The sequence below is a fragment of the Malaclemys terrapin genome, chromosome 9, assembly GCF_027887155.1.
Source record: "Malaclemys terrapin pileata isolate rMalTer1 chromosome 9, rMalTer1.hap1, whole genome shotgun sequence".
NCBI classification, from domain to species: Eukaryota; Metazoa; Chordata; order Testudines; family Emydidae; genus Malaclemys; species Malaclemys terrapin.
This window is the reverse complement of record NC_071513.1, coordinates 18,258,854-18,281,484: the sequence shown is the minus strand read 5'-3', so window position 1 is coordinate 18,281,484 and position 22,631 is coordinate 18,258,854. Positions and strand designations below refer to the sequence as shown.

The window sequence follows — 22,631 nt, the reverse complement described above, 5'->3', positions numbered from 1 at the left end:
AGGTAATGCCCTGGTGAGAAGCCCAGATGTCCTAGTGCTATGATTTAAACCAGGGTTACTGTCCCTTGACCCTGTGTAGGGATTCAGTCTTTTGATTCAGTCGAAGACTAGCAGATCTGATGAATGTGGTGATTTGTCCTCCTCTAGATGCTGGAAGGAAGAAAATTTCTTCTCTTCTTCCCCACTCCACAGCTTCCTGGCTGCTACAAAGGGAAGGATGGCTCTTCAATTTGATTCCACCCCAGTCTCTTCTTTCATATCTTTGTTACTCTGTACCTCCCTCCTCTTTACTTCTGTGTGGATGAGGGAGGACTGCCATTGCTCATAGCTTTCTCAAGCAGCAATATGAAACTGAAATGAGTAATAGTTTCCCTGTTGCACCCATGATTCTGAACAGTGAAACTGAAATTGACTAGAGTTTTAATTTCATGCTGCTGCTAAGCTCATCAGCAAAAGTTGTGAAGCAGCCTCTGCTGCTTCCAGTGATACTGCATGCAAGCCAATGCAGTTCACACCTAAAAAGTTATCTTTGCAGCCGTGTGGGCTGGAAGTGTTGTAAAGTTTTTTATTGAAAATTAGAGAACCTTGCTCTCAGAGAAAACTTAGGCCCTTCATCTGCCAGGCGAACCTTGCCCAAGTGCTAGTGGTAAGTGAATTTTTTCAGCCTGACTAACTTTTTCCTCTTAGGTATTCAGCCTTATATTTATTTGGAACCCTCTCCCACCTTCCATTAGTATCTTGGGAATTAAACTTAAAAAAAAAAATTAAGGTTTTGTTGAGACTGGATAACTTTAAGGATTGATAGATACGAAGCTTTCTTAGTTATGAGTCTCTATTTGACTCCATCCAAATAGCTACCATCCAAAACGATTAGCATGACAGCTGTTGGATATGTAAAATCGTTTGATTGTCTTGGAGTTTCTCGTGATCGTGTCCATATAATTATTATAAAAACAGCTTGCCTGTGGGCAGTCTCAGCAGAGAAGCCAAGGCCTCAATGGAATATGGGAGACTGAGAAATGCACTGTTGCAATTCAGTTGAACTACTGTAATTTGAAACATTCTCACTAATCAACAAGCCATTGTGGCTTGTGTAAATTTGTTCAAAAATCGTTGCAGTATCACTGTATTCTGTACCTATGTTATGGTTCCAAACACAGTTGGAGAGGTGCTTTTTTCAGTGTTTAAAGAGTAGTATGTATTTTGTAATAAATAGTATCAGTATTGCATGAAAATTCTTTACAAGAAAAGCCTTAAGATTGCTTGTAGGGTGCCATATACTAAATGAACTCATATAAACTTAAACATCAATGCTTCAGAATGTCTCTGTAGAAGATGCAATGGTTATAAGCCTTGCTTTGAGCAAGTGCAGTTCAAGTGGTGCTAGAAACCCTTGAACTCAATTACAAGCTCATGTGTGTGCTAGCAACATCAAAACGGATTTAAATATAGACAAGGCTAAAGTCTGGTTCGGCTCTGAAAAGCGATTCTGCACAAATGTCATTCTGGGTTTCTTTTGTTTGGTGACCCTTAAGACAATAAATAAATATGTTCAGTTTACACATAAAACATTTTTCTAATTGCCAGTCATGCGCACACAACCTGGAATCTGGTTGTTAAGATAGTTTCTTCTCCTGCATTCTCATTAGGAACAGGTTCTACAAGCTAAGTTCGGTGCTCAGTTACCCATGTGTAATCTTGTTGTCCTCAGTGGGAGGATTGCCCAAGTGTCTTGCCTTATGACTAGTTAATTTAGATAAAACAATACTGCTGATTCACAAGGAATAGAATCCATTTTCTTCAATAGTTGTGTTGGTTGTGCTATACGAAGGGCAAGACATAGTAAAATCTTCATCACTAGTCAGCAGATGTGCCTGAGTACACACGAGGAATATCTCTGTTAAATAAGAGTGCAAGGTTTCAGAGCAGAACCTAACTTTAAGCATCCAGGAATGTCATATACCTTTTTAAAGTACTAAATTGACATACATAACTTGGACTAAAATCGCTTCTAAGTTATTGGATTTTTGTCATTATGTAGGATGTATATTTTTAAGAAGTGAACTGTAAAGGTTAGCAAGACCATATGCAATAGATGCTCATAAATCATTGATGCAAAACTGGCTAGACTTTTTGTAAGAGGTGAGAAGAGGAAATGCAGCGAGCGGACATTTTCAGACAGTGTCTGATATCAGTGTGTGAAATTGCCCAATCAAGGGATGTCTGGGACATAGTAATAAGGATTCAGAACTTTCACCTACTCTCTTCATGGCGACTCCTCAAATCTTCACATAACCTCATTATGCTCCCTAGCCCAGCAGCTAAGCACAGACAGCCCTCTTGTGCAACTCTGCTATTACTTGGTGGCTAGCTGACTGAAATAGGTGCCAACAAATTCTTAAACCAGCTTCTTAATAAAAAAGTATTGTGTACTCAGTCAGGAAGGAGATAGTACAGGAAGGATTTGATTCCACAATTTCTCATTGGCCCTAGTTATAGTCCTGTTTAAACTAGGTTTTAAGATAATAACTGTTTTCTGACCCTTTAAGGTTAGCTGCTAAGATAAGCAAAACTGGCTAACAAGTATACAAACCAGAGGTCGGCAACGTTTGGCACGCGGCTCGCCAGGGTAAGCGCCCTAGCGGGCCGGCCAGTTTATTTACTTGCTGACGCGGCAGGTTCGGCCGCAGTTCACCCCCACTTGCCGCAGTTCACCGTCCCGGGCCAATGGGGGCAGTGGGAAGCCGCGGCCAGCATATCCCTCGGCCCGCACCGCTTCCCGCCGCCCCCATTGGCCCGGGACGGCGAACCGCGGCGAGTGGGGGCCGCGATCGGCTGAACCTGCCGCTTCAGCAGGTAAATAAACTGGCCTGGCCCGCTAGGGTGCTTATCCCGGCAAGCCACGTGCTGAATGTTGCCGACCCCTGATATAAACAGTTCATTTTTAATCTGTTGATTAACTGAGGTACGTAATGATTTAAAGGAAAACTCCAGTATAATGATTCTAAATGCTGTTTGAATAAAGAAGGAAATCCCTAAATGTATGTATGACATACAAGAACAACATTCCGAGCAGTTGCCATCTTGAATCAATGCAAAGGATGACTGAATCAGTTTTTTCCTTTAGAAATAATTGGAAATCAGAAGTTTTGCAGAAGTGTAAATTGTGTAATATTTTTTAATGGTTAAACCAACAGTGGCCTAAATTTTTTCAGGGATGGTGTAGGTCTACCTTAAAAATAGTGGCTAGGAAGAGGACAAAGGTTAATTTTTGGCTTCTTTTGGTCTGTGATTCTTTAGTGCTTATTCCTTAACTGAATGGCTTTTTGTGTATGTATGTATTCAGTTATTTTACCTTGTAATAGGGGAATTCCCACCAAAGATGGCACTAATGGAGGCTATGATCGCCATAAGGTTTGCATTGTAAGTTCATTGTCCATCGATATTCCCTGAGTAGTAGAAAGACGACGACGACAACCACCTAGTACCTTCATTCCATCCTCAGTGTCACATAACGGGCTGTCATTAGTGTCAAGAAACTGGGGTCAAAGCTGTTCACTTTCCAAAAGAACATTGATATCTAAGAGACTAACAAATGTATTAGAGCATAAGCTTTCGTGGACTACAGCCCACTTCGCATCCGAAGAAGTGGGCTGTAGTACACGAAAGCTTATGCTCTAATAAATTTGTTAGTCTCTAAGGTGCCACAAGTACTCCCGTTCTTTTTGCGGATACAGACTAACACGGCTGCTACTCTGAAACCTGTCATTGATATCTAAGGCTGTGGTTTAGAACCGGTGGTCCATGGACGCCTTGGGGTCTGCAGACTAAGATTTCCAAAGGGGTCCACACCTCCATTTGTAATTTTTTAGGGGTCCACAAATGAAAAAAGGTTGAATACCAATGATCTAGGAGGGTATTTAAGTGCTGTAAAACTGTCATATTTAGAAAAACAAAAAGGATGTTTTGCTGCAGATGGTGTTAAAAAAGGAAATAAAGCCAATCAGTGACATTTTTCAATAAGTGACTTCGACCCCAAAAAAGTTATTGTCCAGAAGAATTATCATGATACTCTTTGAAGCTGGATGTAAGTTGTGAGGAGATGAGGGTTTGCACAGTGTTCTGGCAGGGATGTGAAAAAGAGAGACTGGGGGGAGATAGAGAGTTGCTTAGCCCATATAAATGCAGTACTAAGTTAAGTGTTTACTTCTCCATTTTCTTTATTGTTTGTTATTGGAATTTTGGAATAGTTTAAAGCTTTTAGTCTTGCCAGAAAAGCAGAGAGTAAATATACTTATGTCATCACACTTTCCTCTTAAAGGGGACTGTGGGTGTACTGGGTTCCATTTTTAGATTGTAGCATCTCCATTTTTAGGGTGGTTTGTAGTTAGAACATTTTACAGTTTTTAAAACTAGTCTTGCATTAGCAGTGCATTTAAAAATACATTATATGGATACCAAAGCATGGCCCTGTAAGGAAAAAAAGCTTGCTACTTCTCTCTTCGTATGGTAGTCTGCAATACTTACACAATTGATTATATCTAGAAATAACTAAAGTTTATTTCATTATTGTTTTCACTTAGTTTCTCATTACACACACACACACCAATCAAGTTATGCAGTGTAGCTCTTTGAGACAACTGCAACTTAGATAGCAAAGTTCCACCTTTTATCAATTGCTTAGTGAGCCATAAAAACTAATACCCATTGCAATAGAGCAAATATTATCACCTTTGGTGTGGTACTTTGACTGGACCTCAGGGAATGAGAGCAATCCAAACACAGGTGTGGGGGGGGAGGGAGAGGCTGTCTCCCCCCCCCCTCCCCCCCCACCAACAATCCCTCCCTCTTTGGTTCTCTTATTAGTCATTGTCTGAGTAAAGGGGGATGGGTAGGGTTACCATATTCTGTACCTCCAAATGGAGGACACTCCACGGCCCCCGGCCCCGCCCCCAGCCCCGCCCATACCCCCTCCCCAACCCCGCCCCCTCCCCAAAGTCTCCGCCCCCTCCCCTGCTTCCCGCGAACATTTGATTCGCGGGAAGCCTGAAGCAGGTAAGGGGGGAGTGGGGGGGAGGAGGCGCAGCCCAGGCTAGCCCCCCCGGCGGCTCCAGCCTGGGTCGGCTCGGGCCCTGGGGTGCCGGCCCCGGCCCACCACCCCCGGCCCGCCCAGCACTGCCGGCCCCCGGCTCCCCGCGGGCCCGGCCGACCCGGCTCCCCGCCGGCCCGGCTCCCCGCGGGCCCGGCCCCCCGCGGGCCCGGCCGACCCGGCTCCCCGCGGGCCCGGCTCCCCGCGGGCCCGGCCCCCCGCGGGCCCGGCCGACCCGGCTCCCCGCCGGCCCGGCCCCCCGCGGGCCCGGCCGGCCCGGCTCCCCGCCGGCCCGGCTTCCCGCGGGCCCGGCTCCCCGCGGGCCCGGCCGGCCCGGCTCCCCGCCGGCCCGGCTCCCCGCGGGCCCGGCTCCCCGCGGGCCCGGCCGGCCCGGCTCCCAGCCCGGACCCCGGCCCGGCACCGCGCCCCCGGCTCCCCGTCCGGCACCGCGCCCAGCCCTGCACTGCGCCCCTGGTTCCCGGCCCGGCACCATGCCCCCGGCCCCGCACGGCCGGCCCCGGCCGAGCACCACCCAGCCCTCCCGATTTTCCCGGACATGCCCGGCTTTTGGGGATTTCCCCCCGGACGGGGATTTGAGCCCCCAAAAGCCGGACATGTCCGGGAAAATCCGGACGTATGGTAACCCTAGGGATGGGGCCGGTTGATTGGCTGCTGTGTGGCCTTGCATGTTTGAGCTAAGCCCAGACTTTGCAAAAAAGTCTCTTGCTTTCCAGTTAGCTGTCCTGTCCTTCCTCCCCTTAGTTGTAGATTAGGAGTTGTGCCACTTATGATACTGCAGGTCTAACCGATTAAAGTCCAGTAAGGAATTGTGCCCATTGGGCCAAATGGGCACATAGCTTGGTGGGTTTTTTCACCTTTCTTGTAGCCTCCCCATAGCACAGTTGGGTTAGAAGCAATAGGATTTGAGGTTTCTATAATGCTGTTATGATTACTGACTCATCACAACTTGTGGTTTATGCCCAATGCGAGAAGAGGCTAGAAGGGCCAGCTCTCGGAGGTAGATAAGACTGAGATTGCCAAGTTGGACCTTGTGCTCCTAGGGGAGGAGCTTGACAGCTTTGCCAACTGAGTTTCCCCCAACCCAGCCTTGTGGCCCCTGTCACTCCACCCTCCCCTTAGTTGGGGGGCCGAGGAGGAGTTTTCACAACAGAATTGAGTCTGTAGAGCAGACTGAGGAGTGTCAGCCTTGAGTTGGTGTTTTGTGTATGGTAAAAGCTCTGTAACCCACACTGGAACTAATTAAATGCCTGATATGTGCCTGCCCCAGCTCTCAGTGTATTGCACCCTCTCCCCTCCGCCCCCCAAGGTATAGTGAATAAAGTTGCGGCCTCCTATTTAATGGACACATGAGATGTGTTTACTCATTCACCTGCATGTCCTAGTCATTGTGTATTAGTGAATGATGACAGTTGTTGGCATAGGGGTGCACCTTTATTTAATGCTATAAAGCCCAGCAAAAGCCAGGGCCTGAAGTTGTATGCTATGAGCTTTTCATTTGTGCCTGAGTGCAGCATTGCTAGTTGAACCCCTGTTCTTTTAGTTCTTGTTTTTCCTCTTATTTCTGTGAATGGCTGTTCTGCAGTTTAAGGCCATCTCTTAATGCCCCCCTCAGATTTATTTAGATGGCTTGTATAGCATTACTGAACTTAATGGAATTGTGATGTTGTTAAACACTGCAACCCTCCCCCCCCCTTCTATATTTTGAAAAGCTTAAAATTATACAAAAGGAAAAATGTGGAATTCATACTGGCACTGATACAGTCCAGATTCCCTACGGCTCAAAATCTGAACACCATGCCCCATAAGCACACTTGTTTGTGGAAAGGGGAGGGTAGAATCAAATAATGATATGGAATTGGAGAGGAGGAATGCTTAATATGGTAATACATAATGTTTAGTAGAAAAACACTTAAATCAATATCAGGAAAAATTACATGGAGATTGTACATGAAATAGATCTAATTCATTTTTGTAAATGAAGAGGTCTTTATAAATGGAGGCATAGCTACACCTGTCAGGGCTGGTCTAGATAATACTTATTCCTGCCATGAGTGTAGGGGACTGGACGAGATAACCTCTCGAGGTTCCTTCCAGTTCTTTGATTCTATGATACTGTACTTGCCCAAATTAACACAGTGAGTCAGTGTCAGAGCTCATGGAGATATTCTCAAGAGTTCATGGCACTTAATTCTGGGCTGTAATCTCTATCCGACGTTGCCTCTCCAGGTGCCATAGGTTCTGGCAGTTTTATACAGAACTCATTAGTATTCTGTATTGTGGCTCTCACTGCTGCATGTACCTCGTCTGCACTTGCAGCAGCCTGTAGAATATGTGTAGCTACACTGGAGTGAAAGGCAGGCTGCATTCACACTGCAGTGTGTAGCTACACAGGGTAGTAAAAAGATTTTGATGGGCAGGCAGTGGGGAAGGCTCTGACAGTTCCCCACTTCTGGAACCTTTCACTGCAGTGTGGCAAAGGGGAAGCAGTGGGGCTATGACAAAGGGCAGCCCAGTGAGGAGAGATTAGAGGCTAGGACTTTTCAGCTTGGAAAAGAGGAGACTAAGGGGGGGGGGGGGGATATGATGGAGGTATATAAAATTGTGAGTGGTGTGGAGAAAGTAAATAAGGACAAGTTATTTACTTGTTCCCATAATATAAGAGCTAGGAGCCACCAAATGAAATTAATGGGCAGCAGGTTTAAAACAAATAAAAGGAAGTTCTTCACATAGCGCACAGTCAACCTTTGGAACTCCTTGCTTGAGGAGGTCGTGAAGGCTAGGACTATAACAGGGTTTAAAAGAGAACTAGATACATTCATGGAGATTAAGTCCATTAATGGCTATTAGCCAGGATGGGTAAGGAATGGTGTCCCTAGCCTCTGTTTGTCAGAGGGTGGTGATGGATGGCAGGAGAGAGATCACTTGATCATTACCTGTTAGGTTCACTCCCTCTGGGGCACCTGGCATTGGCCACTGTCAGCAGACAGGATACTGGGCTGGATGGACCTTTGGTTCGACCCAATATGGCCATTCTTATGTTCCCCCTGTCTCCCCCCCACTAGAGCCGCTTTCTCATGCTAGAGTCATTCACTATGGCAGGAAAGGCTGAGGCAGGACGACACTAAAAAACAGCAGTGTAGGAATGGGAGACGCTATTGGGCAGTGGCTCTCAAACTGTTTTACAGGTGACCCCCTTCACACAGCAAGCCTCTGAGTGCAACCCCCTTTATAAATTAAAAACATTTTTATATATTTAACACCTTTATAAATGCTGGAGACAACGTGGGATTTGGGGTGGAGGTTGACAGCTCCTGACCCCTCACGTAATAACCTCATGAACCCCTGAGGGGTCCTGACCCCCAGTTTGAGAACCCCCGCTCTTGGGTGTGTAGGGTATATATCCTAGGGTTCTAGCCTGTCTCTGCTCTACTTGCCAAGGCAGTGCCTCACTGTCTGCACTGCTATTTGTACCTGTGCTAGCTGGGAGTGCAGTGTATGTACTGTACATGCCACCTTAAGTGTAGACCTACCCTAAATGAGTACACGTTGGCTTTGCTTAATTTACAGTTGTATCAGGATTTCATTCTAATAGGTATTTTGGAGTATGCTCTATTTTGGGAAGCTTATTTGTGGGAGAGGGATTGGAGGAGAAAAATATCCTCACAAGAGTTCTCTAGAGAAGACAAAAGCCTAGTTTCCACCCAAGGTAAAAATCAGCGAGCCAAAGATCTTTCACAGTACTTGAATATCGATTGAGCATATACACCAAACAGAAACAATTCATACAACAAAAAAACAGCTCGACTGGCCATGAAATTAACGGGAAACATTTATAGACATTCAGATAATTATTCCATTTTTCATTGTTCTGGAATGTTTCTAAATTGGGTACTTAGACTGATATGCACTGAAGTAATCCCATTCATTGGGGACAATGCATTAATATATATGGGATTGGAAATATGAGATATTTATGGTAAATTTCACACAAACCCATGACAAATATTTCCATTGATAACTGACATTTACAGGTAGGCAAATAAGAAAAATGCTGCTTGTGAACTTAGTGTCAAAATCCAATGATTTACACTTTTGAATCAGGCTTGGTAGAAGTGGACTAACAAATGAATAGTAAAAATAGTTATTTGTTGATTTAAGTATATTTACTGTGTTTATTTTGTAATTTGGGCGATGTCGGCAACTGGTGTTAAGTTTAAAAGGCTTATTTTTTGAATTTCAGTATCTGCCATTAAATAATTGTCTGCTTCCCTCTTTAATTTCCCCCCAACTGTGAACATTTAAATGAATTTTAAAAAAACCTAAATATTTAAAAAATTGATAGTCAAAATTATAAAAAGCAAACTCTGCAGAACCTAAATATACTGTTGTACAAAAAAGTGTAAACACTGTAAATATGCAAGTACACGTAATAGAATGGCAACTTGCATGAGTTGTTTCTTTACATTTAGAAATCCCTATTCTTTCAGTATAAACACTTGATGGTGGACTTATGAGAAGTCCTTGGCTCATTCACTCTTGCAGTGATAGCCGACTGATTACTGAAATATCTTGAACTATTTTTTGCTTTCAGACTAAATGCTTTCAGTAATATTGCATAGAAAATAGGTCCCAGGTAAATTTTAGGTGATGTCAGCTGTAAAATTTTAATAAGAATACTTGGGTGTTACTATTATCTTACACGGAAATTGTACTACAGTGTGTCATGGCAGAATTATGGGAACATCTGGAACTTTTGCTGTGACGAGACTGCTTTCCAAGTTTTCTTTCAACATATATATATATATATATATATATATATATATATATAATCAGTCTATACTTAAGATCGCACCCTTCACCCAAAGCTTTCCCAAGTTCCTTACAAGTTCTAAGAAATCAAGCTTCAGAACTCCCCTGTGGAGTAAGATAATATTTCTTTGTGCTTCGTTTACTTCATTAGTGAAAATATTGGGTAAGGAGAGAGGAATGAATTGTCTCTGGTCACACAGCCAATTTATTGGCACAGCCATGGTTAGAACCTTGATTTACTGATTCCCAGGCTTGTATTTCACCCACAGGCTATTGTTTAGTTAATCAAAAGTGCAGTAGTTACAATGGGGTCTCAAACTCTTCAGGTGGACCACGTGTTAGTAGACGCTGTTCTGGGGACAACTTTTTCCCTCCCATTCACAATCACCTAACATCCTATGGCAACTGCAGCAGTTGCCTACATGGAGAAGTAATGTTAGTTAAATATTTAGTGTATTTTAACTGTCTTTTTAATGACATTTGACAACTGGAAATGAGAAGAGCCAGCAATAAGTCATCAGCCAGCTATCTACGGACCATGGGCCTACAACTTCTGCAGTAGATATTTATGCTTGTACTTCGAGTTAGGCACCGCACTGTGAGAACCTGTGATAGCCACTGGATGGTATCACTTTGCAAGTTTAGTAGTGGCTCTGTGATTTCAAGGCCCCTTAAAACCAGTGGCAGTTTTCAAGAGAGTCATGCAAACAAGGGAAAGCTGAATATACAATTTAACAGTTAAAAAGCAGATGGATGTTGTAGAGCAGGGATCAGCAACCTTTGGCCCGCGGCCCGCCAGGGTAAGCACCCTGGCAGGCCGGGCTGGTTTGTTTATCTGCCGCATCCACAGGTTTGGCTGATTGCGGCTCCCACTGGCCGCAGTTCACCGCTCCCGGCCAATAGGGGCTGTGGGAAGTGGTGCAGGCCGAGGGATGTGCCGGCCACCGCTTCCCGCAGACCCCATTGGCCTCGAGCTGCGAACCGTGGCTAGTGGGAGCCAGGGTGCTTACCCTGGTGGGCCGCGTGCCAAAGGTTGCTGATCCCTGTTGTAGAGAGTAATGAAGCTGGTATCATTTTCCTAGTTGACATTTGTTTAGTTTACATTAGTTTTTTTGTATAATCTGTTTGCTGTACAGGGTCTTAATAGCAGGCAAGGACTTAATAGATTCAGAGATTAAGGCCAGGACTTAATAGATTCAGAGATTAAGGCCAGGATGGCAATCTAGTCTGACCACCTGCATTAGATGGCCTATGAAACTTTAACCAATGATTCTCCCATTTAGCCTGACAATTTGTGGTGGAACTAGAATGTAGCTATGCATCCAGATTCAAATTTGAACTCTCATCATAGTATGAATGTATCTTGAACCCTGCCTATCTATATGTACTTTGTCAGTGACCCTGCAGGGGTCCATTAACCCCTTTGGCATTCAGCAGTAGTTTATTTACAGACTTCCCCTAGTCCTTTAAAGCAGCCATATCAGTCAATTCTAGCAGAAATCCCCACTTGGCCTAAAAAAGATAACTCAGAACAAAGTATTTGAGTAAACCAGTATATTTGTGTCTGAATTCTAACTTCCATACATTATAACTTAGTATAATACAGCTAATAAATCTCTAACCTTAGACAAAAAGGTTAAGAAAACAGTGCTGAGCTCCAATTAGAATATTATTTCAGACTTATCTGAGCAAGGGGAGATTGTGATGGTGCTCAAAACAATTGAACAATTTCCTTGATCTCTTCAAATCAAGGCTAGACGCCTTTCTGGAAGGTATGCTATAGTCAGACAAGTTATTGGTCTCAGTACAGTGGATGAAATACTATGTCCTGTGTTAGAAAGGAGGTCAGATTAGATAACCCCAGTAGTTCCTCTGGTCTTAAAAATCTATGAAAAGAGCAAAAAAAGCAAAGATCTGTCTACTTCCTTTTCAAGTTCATCAAAAAGAAAAATTAATAAAATACAAAGTAAGAGACGTCTTAAACTGCCTCCTCAGTTCATCATCACTAGAAGAAGGTGAACTCTTCCAGTCTAATAAAGGAGAGTCACAAGGTTCCACCAAGGGCTCTGAAAGTCTTCTGGATATAAAGTTTCAGGGTCCATTCAGCTTTGCAGTGACAATTATTTTGGGTGGGGGGAAGAAGACCTGATGTGGCCCCAGACACACAAGAACATTGTAACTAAATTAGTTTCCAAAAATTGCTACGATAACTCACTCGTCTCTGAAAGTAAGGGATTAATTCTATGCTCTCTCCTCAAAGTTTGCCATGTGATTGGGGGGGACACTAATGGCATACTCTGCCCACATCTAAACTAGTAATATTAAATAGGACAGTTTTTGCCACCTGCCATTCTACAATCACATGGTGGTCTTGCATCTTCAAAGGCACTTTGTATATTTCCGTGGTCTCGAACAATGATCTTCATACCATAAGAAAAGGCCCTCTAATGGTTGGTTCTTAGACTGCTTCAAAATTGAAATACCTTGAGGTTTTTGAAATATTTTAGGGCTTGGAGAAGAAAGGTGGCAAGGAAGAGGTGACTGTCTTGCAAAAGAGGAGAAACTTCTGGGCTGTCATCTGACTAGTCCCTCAAAGAAAGGGAGTTTGTTATGGAAACTGAAAGGAGAGTGCAAGAAGGTTTTCAAAGCTCATAATGAAAAGTTTGTGGTGCAGTATTCCCAGGCTTATCATCTAGCTTCATGCTCAGCCGATAGCAACACCAAATCTGTTTTGACATCTCTCTTTGATGCAGCCATTTCAGGGCTATTCCTTTACCCATATAATCTTTATTAATCTTGCTTCTTTCTTTAGAGAAACACAGTAGCTGGTGCTTTCACCTTGTAATCTGACTCTCAAACCCAGTAGATTAATCTAATATGAGACATTCCTCCATTCTTAGAAGACAGTGACCACCTAAGGATATTTTTGATTGAAATATCAGTGGAAAACCAGGTAGCCTTGGCAGTGGTGGCTTGTGCCAGACTAGCCTTGGTACCTCTGGGGGGGGAACATGACCAATCAAAGGACATTTTGAGTAGAAAAATCAGTGCAGCATTCATGAGGCAGTAGCAGCTGGTTTAGATGTATTTATTCAGAGGATTTATTTCTCCAGGATATTGTTAGACTGGATGAAGGTCATGGCGCCATAATGCCTGACTGCTAACTGAGCTCTAGACAGATGTAGAAAGAGATAAATGCATGCCTTACTGTAGCAGATTTTATACAATGCTTTCAAAGTCTTGATACCAAGTATGGCACACATCTTTTGCCACAATTGTCTATGAACAGAGACATTCCCTGATTTTACTTGAGATGAACAATCAGGGTCTAGACCAGAGGTACACAACTTTTCTTAATAAAGAATGTCTTGTGTATATCTCCCCTCCTAGTTATGACCCCATTGTGATCAGTCATATGTGACAAATTGCTTATAGGAAAGATAGGGAAGACTAAAACAAGGACATGTCTGAAGGACTGATATTTGTACCTTCTTATTTGTATTTCACTACTAAGTAATTTTGTTTGCTTTTAACAGAAAACGCAGTAGACTCCTGCTTTCCTTTTTCTTTTCTCTCCCACCCCTATCTCCTCTGCAGACCCCCACTGCCCTTTTCCTGCATTCCAGAACTCCCAGCTGAGGCTGTTCATCTCAAGAACTCTGTAGGACTTGAATTCCAACCCTGCATATTTCAGGGGACTGGGGATCCAGGAACTACATGAACTTCCCTCTCCCTACAACTCCACCTGCTCTTGCTCCCCAGGGCTTACCTCTGCTAGTGTCCAGACTCCTTCCCCCATCCAGATACTCTACCTACTGCCCCAGAGAGAGACTGCTTTTCTCTCTGTCCCATCTTGCCAATTTGTTCAGTGCCCATGCCCTCTCCCCGATATACTTCCTCGATCCTCCTATCCCACCCATCATGCACTCCCTGTTTCTCTGTTTGCTTGCCTGCTAGAATCCCTTGCCCTAGTTGTTTTTACTCCCTTGCCTACCTTTGGTATTCCTTATCTCCTTCTCGCCACCCCCCCATGACCCACTTTATCCCTGCTCCAAACGCTGACACTCCCCACGTTCAATCTACCAACTTGAGTCAAGTTGTCTGCTTCCCTGGCCCCTTCTCCAAGCCCTGTCCCCTTGGTGAAAGCAGGGAGGATAGAACAAGTGCTAAATATAGGAGAAACAGGTGATGTCTCAAGCAATAGACTACAGTTTGAGAAGTGTTCAGTCTAGGCCACATGAATGTAATGCTCTAGCTTGTGGCAGCAGAAAGAATTGCAAAAATATTTAGATTTTGATATGCAAGTTATTTTGCTCAAAGATGAACTAGGTTCAGTTTTCATTAGAACTTGCCTTACCTGCATTAATACCTTCAATGTCTTAAAATAATTTTTTTTTAAAGTTTTTAATCATTTATCTTTTTTGCATTTGACTGCCATGTTCCATCTTGGCTATGAGTAGACTAGAACAGCGGTTCACAAAATTCATTGTACCACGACTCCCTTCTGACAACAAAATTACTACATGACCCTCCAGGGAAGGGGGCAGGGGGGAAGAGCCAGAGCCCCACTGCCCTGGATGCGGGTGGAGTTTGGGCATCAGCCCTGCCTCCCAGGAAGTCTAATGCTGGCCCTGGTGACCCCATTATAATGGGGTTGTGACCCCCTTTGGAGTCCTTACCCACAGTTTGAGAACCGCTGGATTAGAAAATACCAAGTCAGTGTAATTTTCTGGTTCTCACGCATTGGCACAATGCTATAATGTTTGGGGCTGCATCCACTGTAGGGGAAAGCTTACATGCAAATTATTTTTTTCCACTAAATAAAAAAAATTCTGTTGATCTTTATGTTTAACAAAACTAATGTATGTTTTGGCCCTAAACTATCTGACATTATCCTGTTAAATCAGATTATCTAAATGTTAATGTTTAAGAAGCTGAGTTCATTGTCACACGTTTACATAATATAATCTGTCCCATGTCCCCACAGATTGAGGTGGGTAAAACCAAGGCCCCAGTCCTATAGGCACTTGTGCTTAACTTTGTGAACGTCCGAGTACTTCCATTGACTTCAGATGGACTGCACACACACGAGTGTATGCACGGGTCACCACTAAAGTGGTTCAGTGTTATTTGTAGGAGTCAGTAATCAGTGTTGCCCCTTAGTGAGGCTTGCTTTAAAAAAAAGAAAATTGAAGCTTAAATTTCCTTGGTATTCTTTGAAGTTTGAGTGGTGAAAGTGGGACTGATAGAGATTTAGACCAACCTTACAAAAAAGTCTTACTGCTCACTTATAGAGTAGGGTTTTTTTTTTAGAAGGGGGGGCGAATTAGCAAAATTGTTACACATGCACAGATTAAGATTTATGTTGAGCTCAGAAAATGAGCGCTGGCTGCTGAATTGGACAGTTTACAGGAAAGATACCACTCTGGCCTTTGCACTACTGATCATCATCTTTCAGAAGCTAGGCTAGTCGCCAAGAGAGACTTGAACATTGTGGAGAAAATTTCCTTTGTACAGGCTTATATTTTAAAATCTAGATAGCATCTGTCCTTAAATGCCTTTTGCCTGCCTTACGGGGGATTCTGTTAGTGCTCAGCTGACAGTTAAAAAGAGCAAGGATTTTCTGTATGACTAGTATGAATGGGATATTATCCTTTGTTCTGTGGCGGTCTCATACGAACTGTCCTTCTATAGCAAAGAGATGTCTGAGGGAAGATTTCTTGGCTTCTGGGGAGAGTCTAATGGAAGATAAGCTAACATACAAAATGCATCATGTCAGCTAGCAAGAGATTTGCTTCTCTGGCTATTGAGTATTGTAGCTAGAGACTAGTCTGGTTTCCAGCATTTGTATCTGAATGACATGGGCCTTTCTACAGTAGACAAAACAGAAATAGTAAAATAGGCTTCCGAATACTATGGCCAGTGCAGAAGCAGCTAATTTGTAGGCTTTGTTTAGTTTTGCAACAGAGAAATAATATCTTATTGAAATACCACTTGGACTATCAATATTGTAACACTTGTAAGAATTCTGCTGTCACACATGCCTTTTCTTCCTCCCTAAAACAGCCCGCTGTTTGTAACGTGGAAGATTGGTCGAGATAAACGATTGCGTGGATGCATAGGTACTTTTTCAGCCATGAACCTGCATTCAGGACTCAGGGAGTACACACTTACTAGGTAAGATCTGGTTTTGTTGTTTCAACTTCTGCATTTAAATATTTTAATAGGGGAATCAAAACAGATCCTGAATTTTGTGATTGCTTTGTTTCTGAACTTGTCAGCCAAAATTTTTAACCCCTTTGACACCATCTAAATTTCTCTGCTATGTGATCACTGGTACTGTGGTATTAATAGCTTAAATTAAACCCATAGCTGGATTCTTTTTCTTTGTCTAAAATACTGTTTTCCAGCAACTTACTATAACTGACTCATAGTAGTTTTTTCCCCCCAGTGGATAGACAACTTTTGATCTTAATAGTTACTTTGAGGGCAGAAGACCAGAAAGTCAGTTTTGGGGATTATCATATTCACAGGTCTAAAACAGCAGGTATTCTCACCTCTTCTCCATCAGGTGCTTCCAATCAGCTGCAGTTAATTTAATCCTACAAATTTCCATTACATGTACTCTTCAGATACATCCCAGCCCCTGAGTGGGAAACTTCTGGACTAGGGAGGTAAGTGATAATCCTCACTTCCCTGACAGCATAATCCTTTATTTTTGACCCACACCCAAAATCATTCACCTTAGTGTTTTTCCTTTTGCATAGGGTGAAAAAATAAATAAATACATCACTAGAGCTATAAGTAGGCATTGTACTTGGTTTCCTCTGATTATTTGTGATTTTAGGTTCTCTAAAGGGTGGGTGGGATTGAATTGTAATAGAAATTTTAAAGCAATGTACCACTTTGTAGCACTTCAAAATGGAAAATATATTCTGGTGCATGTAGACTTCTAGGTTGGTTCCCATCCCATCCCTATTACTCTAAGTACTTGGAATTTCTAGACCACTTGCGTTTGGAGACTTGCTTCTAGTGCTGGATCTTCCTCTATTGTTAAAACCCCACACTGCTAATATTAACTGTTAACATAATGGAGTATAGTCATGTCTCTCTCTCTCTCTGTGAATGATTAAGCTAATAAAAGCCTGAGGCTACTTCAGGTTTAGCAGGCAAATGCATGAAGGAGCCCAACTATTCATTTGCTTGGGTGCCTCAAATTTGGAGAAAACCTGTCTTCATTGTATCAGTTATAATACCTGGAACATCTCTGCCTATGCTTTCAGACCCTGCAATCAAAAATGATCAGTAAAACAAGACTTGTAAAATATATTATACATTATTATTAGTAGTATTTGTATAACATTGTGCCTAGAGTCCTAAAGGAAGTTAAGGACCCATCATACTAGGACCTGTACAGACAGTGAAAAACTTCCTAAGAGCTTAAAGTCTAAAAGTATATTCTGCTGTTTTGGGTCAAGTATTGCAGGTTTGTGCAGAAAACCTCCCTCAGAGGCTAGGAGGAAGAAGTCAGAACAGAAGTGGAATCTAATGGCAAACAATAAAACAAAGAAAGAAAATATAAGGAGGCACTTGGAATACCATAAATACTATAGAATTGGTAAACCTGTGGAAGTTGATGTGAAGAGGCCAGATTACCTAATCTTGAGAGAATCCATGGAAGAGCATTTAAAACATGCAAGTTAACTGCAGTGTCATAGTTTTTCATTGTCCAGGAGTTGCATGGCACGGTACTCTTGTGTTATTTAGAAGATACTTGGAAGACACTTTCCATTACATCCCAAATTCAGAAGTTGGAAAGGGTAACAAAAATATTAAAAGTGGCACCTAACATAAGGGCATCAAAATAGCTTAAATGCACTATTTAAATGGACAACTAATATGGAACATTACACTAAGTTATCCAGAAAGAGGTTTTAATAGAAAGATGCTATCAAACTTGAGCACAGGAGAATGTGATTACAGCTCAATATTTTTCCACATGAAGGGAAACCTTATGCCTCAAGAACTAAAAGCTAACTTATTTTGTGAAATAGGGCTCTTTGTAATACAGTGAACATACTTAATTTTCACTACTTGTTTGAAAATCTTTACTGGTTCTACTGGAATCCCCCATTATTTTTACAGGAAATCTCTCAAACTTGTGTTGTTTTTTTAACAGCTTTCAGTATGGTAGAAACATTCTAGGTAGGAGCACTGGGATTCTGAGTAAGTTACAGGGTTTCTGGAATTTGATGGCACATGTGCGCCGAGAGACTATTGATTTGCATTGGCTAACATGAGATTGTGGTGGTGGTGACTTTCTGTACAGCAGATGTTTAGAAAGAGGGGAGAAAAAACAAAAACAAAAAAACCTGAGTGCATTATCTGCATTTCCCAGACAAGTTTCCTTTATCTCCAAAAAGTGAAGGAAAGAGTGAAACTATCAGGAAGGAGCTCTCAGCCTTTAAACAAGGGAACTTTCCAGAAAGAAACTTGGAGAACCAGACCAGAAGAGAGCCTCAAATGGCCATCAACTTTCATGACTTGAGGCTTCACAAGCCCCACTAGGAGGGACCCGAAAGTAGGATGTTCTAATTGGTTAAACAGTATGTGGGCTATGACGTTCTTGAGGAAGATAAAAACAGTTCCCAAAAGCAAAGGAAAATGATTGAAAATGCTTTGGAGGCAAACTAATCCACAGGGCAGACTGCTCATGAACGGGCCATCAGCACCCGAGAATGGAACTTGATCATAAGTCAAAGAACAAAGTTGCAGGCTAAGCTCCTCCTGACCTTGATCATATGTTGCCTTCAAGACATCTTATTCAGCTGTTTTAGAAAAAAGGAAGCTCTTGCAAAAGGTGCCTTCTTGATTCATTCTAAGCCTTTTAGTAACTTCCATACTGTGGATTGACATGGATTTTTCAGAGCCTTTCAGCATCCACAAACCTTTGAGTAAAAAAAAAAAAAAAAAAAAAAAAAGACTACGAAAGCACTCATCGAATGATTGAAATCCTCTTAAAGCTAGACTTTCATTTTCAAAGCTTGGAATTAGGAATTCCAAAGGTACTCACCATACTAAGAGGCTAACTTTTCTAGTATGTCAGTTGGCTGTGGTTTCAAGGAGTGAGTTAGAACACCCTTGTGCTAATCAAGGTATACTAGACTTCCTTCATATTGGGATGCGATAAAGATGTTACTAACATTTGGCACATCAGGATATCAGACTTCATTAGTTCTGCATGTGATCTCTAATTCCTTCCACTCTTCACAGTACACCGTAATTTAATTTCTTTTAAATAAAGAAAGGATAGTGGATCTGTCAATCCAAAATGAGTAGCTTTCTCTCCCACCCTACCCTTTTTGGAAGCCAAGCCCACAAGTCTGGAAACTGCCTTTTACAGTCTTAGACCAAAAAAAGGTAGTAATAGGATAGAAAATGAGTTCTGCATTTCGTGCAATGTAGGTTATTAGTGGTATTGCCAGCATGCTCTGAACAGGAAATTTCTGATGTTGAATGACTCATAATTAATTGGATGCATCTGCCCAAGTCGTGAGGAAGGGATGAGAATACCCATAGTTTAAAAAGTTAGTAATGTATTTCTAATAAAATTGAATTCTACAAGATAGATTTACTTTACAGATACATAAAACTGTGGGAGGGGGAAGGAAGTGAATTATTGCAGGATTTCATGAAAGGAGTGGGTGGGTGAGGTTCTGTGGCCTGCAACGTGCAGGAGGTCAGACTAAATCAGCTGTTTTCAACCTATTTACCATTGTGGGCTGCATATGCATCCCACAATGCGTTGTGGGCTGCATCCAATCCTAGCAGTGTGGCCCTGAAAATGTCACATGGGCCACAACTCTATGCTGATTGAGTCGCAAGCAGCCCACAGGCCGCAGGTTAAGAACCACTGTACTAGATGATCATGATGGTCCCTTCTGGCCTTTGAGTCTGAGTAAAAGTTTGAACGTAATGATTGACATGAGTTTAGCAAAAGGCTAACTGGGTAAAAATAAATCTAACCTTTTTCAAAGACATTGCAATATTAAATATTGCAGGATTTAAGAACTATACCATGGAAAAACAGTCCTTCAGACTGATTGTATGAACTGAGTAATCCACCTGAACGTATAAAATAAATCAATCCAGATTATGAAAAATTACCTTGTGTTTTGCAGCTTCATCAAGAAAATACACTGAACTTGGAAGCAGGTTACTACAACATTTCAGAACAGGTTGACAAACTTTTTCATGTATTCTGTTCAGCAGTAAGACTTAGGTTTTGGTAGTGAAGACTTACAGTTGAGGTGCTCAATAAAATAAAATTGTTTTTATTTGCTAGTACTCCTTTAGTTACCTGTTAACTTGGTTATAATTCACTGTATATTTCCCACTTGAGTGATACCATAGCTGAAAGGCAGATTAAGCTAGCAGAGTACAAAACAATTTCTTCTTGATCTAGCAAGAGCAGTGGCATAAAACTATAATTACATCAGTTTCACACTGCTGTTCCTCCAACTTGTACCATAACTGGTATATATTCCTGGGGAGGCAACTAGTGAGGAGAGGCAGACACAGGAAGATTGATTCTGTGACAGAAGGGGAGAGAGAAGAGCAGTAAAAAAAAGTTGATATTGGAAGCCCACAAACCTGAAGTGGACTGGGCTGGTGGGCTATAATCTGCACATCCACGTTGTAGTTTTTATGCCTTATACCAGCAGGGACCTGGGATTGCACACAGTGCACTTGTTCTCTGAATGAAAGGTCTGTCTTACGTTCTCTACTAACCATCTCCAGCTGAGAGTAGTATCTACTGGGTCTAGAGAGAGGCATGTTCAACATTCCTCCCCACAATGTTGTCTGTGGGAGGACAGGAATAAAAGGAGGGAGTTGGGATTCTAGCTACAAAATCCAAGGAAGGGGGAAGTGCTACACAATTCTCTCCCCTTAAAACTTAAATTTTAGAGGTAGATTATATTTGAGTTTTAGAATACCAGTACTGTCAATTGGCATACATCTCCCAATAGCTTATTTAATTAATAAAAAACACTAAGTTCTTATTTTTTCTTCCATCCCCATAAAAAAATATCAGTTCTCTTCTCCCACTCTACTGACAGAGAACTAAACATGAGTATGAGCTATTTTTTCATATTACAAACACTTGAATGATTGATAACTTGAATCCCCTTTCACTGTGATCTAGTAAATTTCATAGATGTATATTTGTGTTCTGCTTTTTCCCCCCCCTTCAGTTGAACTTTAGCATTTTTTGTTTTTGTTCATATTTAAGGTCAATATATAGATTAACGTACAACTTCCATTACATCTCTTCAGTTCTTGGACCACCCTTCTTCACACTAACTCCACACAACCATTTTCAGGTATTACCCCCTATGACTTTATACATCTTTATTCTCTTTCACCACACCTAAGCCCCATGCTAGGTTCAGGGATCTACCAGTCCACAACATAACTGATGAAACGATTAACACACAACAAAGGATAGCCAAGGTAGCTGTGACTTGGACCTCAGCTTACAGAGTTGAAATGAGTTTCATTCAGAGTCAACTTTTGTTACTCCTGAGCAGTTTGAGCTCCATGGGTTGATTTTTTTTTCCCTGCACGAAGTAGAGTGCATCATCTCTGCGTATTCTAGATCCTGCCAGTTCATGAAATGAAATCTGAGTTTCCAATGTAATGATTATATTTGAATAAAAGTGAATAAATGGGAAAGGAGAACGAAAGGTCACTTTGTCAAGCATAGTAAGGAATAGGGTTTATATATAATGAGGCGCTTAAATTCGTGACGTAAGCAGTTCTGACCGTTTGTTTCCAAAATAGTCTTCCATAGGCAAGCTAATTTTGAGTTCAATAGAAATTTTGTTTAGGTTCACAGTATATACTGTAAACCGCCATGAAAGGAAAAAGCTGGTTATGTTAATAGTCATGTGGTCTTTAAATGTAAATATCTGTTGATATTTTCTTCATAAATTATTGAAAGCAGTGTACTTTATATAATCTGATACTACATTCGTTCTTGCTTGTTCCTCCAAATTTGTTATTTTGTGTTCCCTACTCTTAATTATCTTCTGAAGTTAAACTACTTTGTGCATGTGAGATCTCTTTATGAGAGGGGGGCTGCCTGTTCAACATTTTAAATTAGTATTTACTATCATTAAGTAGATGTAACAAAATGTATCATGTCCTATTAATGTCTTGCTAAGAATTGCTACTGATTGTACAGAATGGTCAATACATCACTTAAACTATTCAAAGAAAATGAAGCCAGAATGTAAGTATATTTGAGGCATCAGGGCTTGCTTTACAAGGTGGAAGACATTAGAAACATCAGTGAACAGCTCCAGAGATCTTTTATTGGCAAAGTAGGAAACAATTTGTGAAGTGAAGCAGTCAGATTAGCACCTTTTTTTGTTTTTTGTTTTTTTTAAATACCTAACACAACTATATTTAAGTAATGGTAAGGTCGTGGCAGACAAAATTATTGTTCTAGGACTGCAAGTATGTCTGTCTGTCTAGGCACAGACTATGATCTAGCAATCAGGCAAGTCCATACGTGCACTGTAATACAGACATGCTGATCTGTGTGGAAGGCTGACTTTACTGAGACTTGGCAGTAACTCATGTTTCTAAAATCTTCTTTGAACCAAAATATTTTAGATATGAACTTGATAAATAGGACCACTTCAAG

At 41.8% G+C, this 22,631-nt stretch overlaps 1 protein-coding gene across 5 annotated transcripts in view; it reads left to right on the top strand.

The window, feature by feature from the left end:
- AMMECR1 (AMMECR nuclear protein 1) overlaps positions 1-22,631 on the top strand; it is a 105,665-nt gene that overhangs the window by 29,489 nt on the left and 53,545 nt on the right. For 3 of the 5 annotated variants that reach the window (XR_008446229.1, XM_054040158.1, XM_054040156.1), the window contains exon 2: positions 15,986-16,096. The exons of the other annotated variants lie outside the window; for them this stretch is intronic. Coding sequence is in view for 2 of the 3 variants with exons in the window: in XM_054040158.1 (XP_053896133.1) it covers positions 15,986-16,096 (111 nt within the window). In the remaining variant the exon portion in view is untranslated. The remainder of the gene's footprint in view (positions 1-15,985; positions 16,097-22,631) is intronic. 5 annotated transcript variants of the gene reach the window in all.